This window comes from Propithecus coquereli, unplaced genomic scaffold (genome assembly GCF_000956105.1).
Source record: "Propithecus coquereli isolate 6110/MARCELLA unplaced genomic scaffold, Pcoq_1.0 Scaffold2, whole genome shotgun sequence".
Classification (NCBI taxonomy): domain Eukaryota; kingdom Metazoa; phylum Chordata; class Mammalia; order Primates; family Indriidae; genus Propithecus; species Propithecus coquereli.
The window spans coordinates 18014821-18018287 of NW_012144966.1; the positions used below are offsets into that span (position 1 = coordinate 18014821).

At 30.9% G+C, this 3467-nt stretch overlaps 1 protein-coding gene across 1 annotated transcript in view; it reads left to right on the plus strand.

Annotated features, from left to right (window-relative positions):
- CA1 (carbonic anhydrase I) overlaps positions 1–3161 on the plus strand; it is a 14461-nt gene extending 11300 nt beyond the window's left edge. Inside the window, exons 3-4 of the mRNA XM_012643590.1 lie at positions 1619–1774; positions 2707–3161. Coding sequence (XP_012499044.1) covers positions 1619–1774; positions 2707–2826 — 276 coding nt within the window. The 3' untranslated portion in view covers positions 2827–3161. The remainder of the gene's footprint in view (positions 1–1618; positions 1775–2706) is intronic.
- The last annotated feature ends 306 nt before the right edge of the window (positions 3162–3467 follow it).

The window sequence follows — 3467 nt, forward strand, 5'->3', positions numbered from 1 at the left end:
ATAAGTACAAGATAAAATTTTATCAACAAAATGAAAAGTTTATTCTTAGAAGAATCAACAAAAAAGGCAGACTTTTGGCAAGTTTGATAAGGGAAAAAAGACATGAATATAAAATATTTTTAGAAATAAGAAATGTGACATAACTAAAGATATAGAAGAAAGTTTCGAAAGATAAAACTATTTATAACAATATACCAGTACGGGTAAAATGAATGGTTTCCTAAGAAAATGTGGAGTAAGTGAATTGACTTAAAAGGAATTAGAAAACCTAAATAGACTGAGAACCTAAAATTAAATTGAAAAGATAGTCAAAATATATCTATTAAAAGAAAACCCTAGGCCCAGACCATTTTATGGGAAAGTGTTACTCAACTTTTAAGAAACAATAATGTTAACTAACCTACCCATATGAGGGAACAGACAGAAAACATCCTGTCAGCTTAATGAAACCTAATACCAAAACGGGGTGAGAAAACTGCAAAAAACAAAAAACACAATAGGCCAACCTTACTTAGGAATATGGCTAAAAGAAATTCTAAAATTAATTATAACAAATCAAATTCAACAGTATATTGAATGAATAATGTTTCTGACATAGCAGAGTTTATCCCAGAAATGCAAGGATGGTTCAATATTAGAATATCTCATAATATAATTCATTCTGTTAACAAATTAAATATGAAAAACCCTATCATCAACTTTTTAGTTGCTTAAAGAAGCATTTGATAAGATTCAATGCCCTTTGCTGATGATAAAACAAAAATAAAAGAAAATAACACTCTCTGAAAACTTCTGGAATTTGATAAGGAATTTCATCTAAAAACTTGGATCAAACATCAAGGTTCATAGTGAAATATTTGAAGCATTTCCATTTTAATTAGGAACAAGACCAAAGTGCCACTGTGACCATCACAATTGAAAGTTATAATAAAGGTCCTAATCAACATAATAAAATAATGGAAGAAATAAAAATACATATTAGCATAGATACTGGAAAAGCAAAGACAAAACTATCATTATGCACAGATGATATGATTATTGACACCTACCTGAAAAACTCAAAAGAATCAGCTAAAAAACACAACCAACATAAAAGTCTGGTAAAATTGATTGCATAAAATATTACCATACAAATACCAGTACATTTTCTATACACCAATAACGATCCATCAGAAAAGATAATGGGAATAAATATAATAGAATAAAACTAAAATGTAACCAATATACATGTCAATAAATATCTTTGCCATTAGAACAGAATCTGATATCATTCCTAAAGAAACCAGAAATGCTTTATACTGAAAATTAAATGTCTTTTAAAGAACATAGATTGTAAAAATTTGTTTGAAGCTTTGCTTATCTTCAACCAAATTAAAAAGGAGGAAAATTTCTTGGTCAAAAATTACATGTAGCACATTTTCATCTTTTCTCTTCTGTTGCTTTTATTTTATCCATGAACAAACCAGTCATAAACTACCAAATATTAAAAATCTCAATTAAATTTTAGCTAAAATCTCTAGATAATATATAATAAGACAACATAACATTTATATCACATGTATTGATAGAAATATTTTATGTCATGATGTAATAATATATACTTTTCTTTTTCTTCCAGGGCAAACGAGCCCCATTCACAAATTTTGACCCCTCTACACTTCTTCCTTCATCTCTGGATTACTGGAACTACTCTGGGTCTCTGACTCATCCTCCTCTTCATGAGAGTGTAACCTGGATCATCTGTAAGGAGCACATCAGTGTGAGCTCAGAACAGGTAGAGTATCAAAGACGAATGAGTGGAAACTGGAAATGCAAAGCAGGAATATCGCTTCAACTAATAGTATCAGTAGGGGAGATTATTATTTCAATGAGGTTTGTGAGAAGTTTATTTTCCCTTCCAATTGAAAATGACTAATTTCTGGCACAGTTCTATTGAATTATTAAAAAATGTGCATTATAATACTATTTTTTTACTTTATGTAGAAAAAAATAAGAGAGTCAGAACTCCCACCATTCTTTCCTCCTTAATAAGTTACAATCCAACTTTGTCAAATATCTTATTAAGGGTTTCAGAGACAAAAGAAAAACTGTGACTAGAAGTTTCACTAAGACTTTGGGGAATTGTGGTCGTCAACCAACATATCTTGGCAGTTGGCAAAATATTTTTTTTTTTTTTTTGGAGTTTAAGCTTTTAAATATCCAACAAAATGTCTCATTAATTACTGTTTATAATAATGATAATAATAATTATCATTGATTGAGCAACTACTTTTATTAGGTGTCTTGTGTATGTTTCATCAGCCAATTCTCATAACACATCTAAAAGACAAGCACTGTAGCCTATTGCTGTCATATGTCGAGCACATGCTATACACACATCATTCCAAGTACTTTACAGGCATTAACCCATTTAATCTTCACAACAGCACGATGAAAAAGGTGCTATATGGAAACTGAGACACCAAGATGATAAGTCAATCTCCCACAGGACTCCAGTTTAAGTGAGAAAGTTGGTATTCTAACCCAGTCAATCATCAATAATTTAAGCAAAATGCCCAGTTCAAAGGAATGTGAAGGATTTGGGGCTTCCTCCCTTCCCACTGGTGAAACCTCAGTTTTCTAAATATCAGAGTATCAATAATACTAGAAATAAAATACTTTGTATAACTTTAATAACTTGATTTTTTACATATTTCATCCTCCTAGCTGGCACAGTTCCGCAGTCTTCTGTCGAATGCCGAAGGTGAAAATGCTGTCCCCATACTGCACAACAACCGACCGCTCCAGCCTCTGAAGGGCAGAACAGTGAGAGCTTCATTTTCATGAGCCCAAGAAGGAACTTCTCCTTCCTCAAGAACACAGCCCCGCTTCTGACATAATCCAGTAAAATAATAATTTTTAAGAAACAAACTTATTCCAATGCTAGCAAGACAACATACCTGTAAATTTAATCTATAGAACTAAAATACTTAATTTTAGTTCTTAATGCTTATGCTCAAATAATAATCTGTAAGCTTGCAAGTACTAGTCTGTAGGCATAAATTTATGCTTAAATTCAAGTTTATTTTGTGGAATTCTTCATAATTACAAATCAAATGATTTGTATCTCTTCCTATTTTGTTCAGTTTAGTTGAATCAATAAAATAATTTTATCTTTCTTTTTTGTCTATTGTGCACTCTATTTTTAAAAACTAAGTTTCTACTCCATTTACATTCAAAAATCATAAATACCTTACTTGCAAGAGTACTTTGCCTCAAATGTAATGACCTAAAATCAGCTCGAGATAAAATACTGAGAACCTAATACTGAGATCAGCTTGAGATGAAATATTGAGAAATTCATTTGCTTACTCTTGAAGGCAAATATATAGCTAACATGACAACTGGATTGAATATTATTATTCTGGCCCAACATTTCTACCATTTCTGTTCTCTGTGATAAAAATGATATCTTTTATACAGAAAGA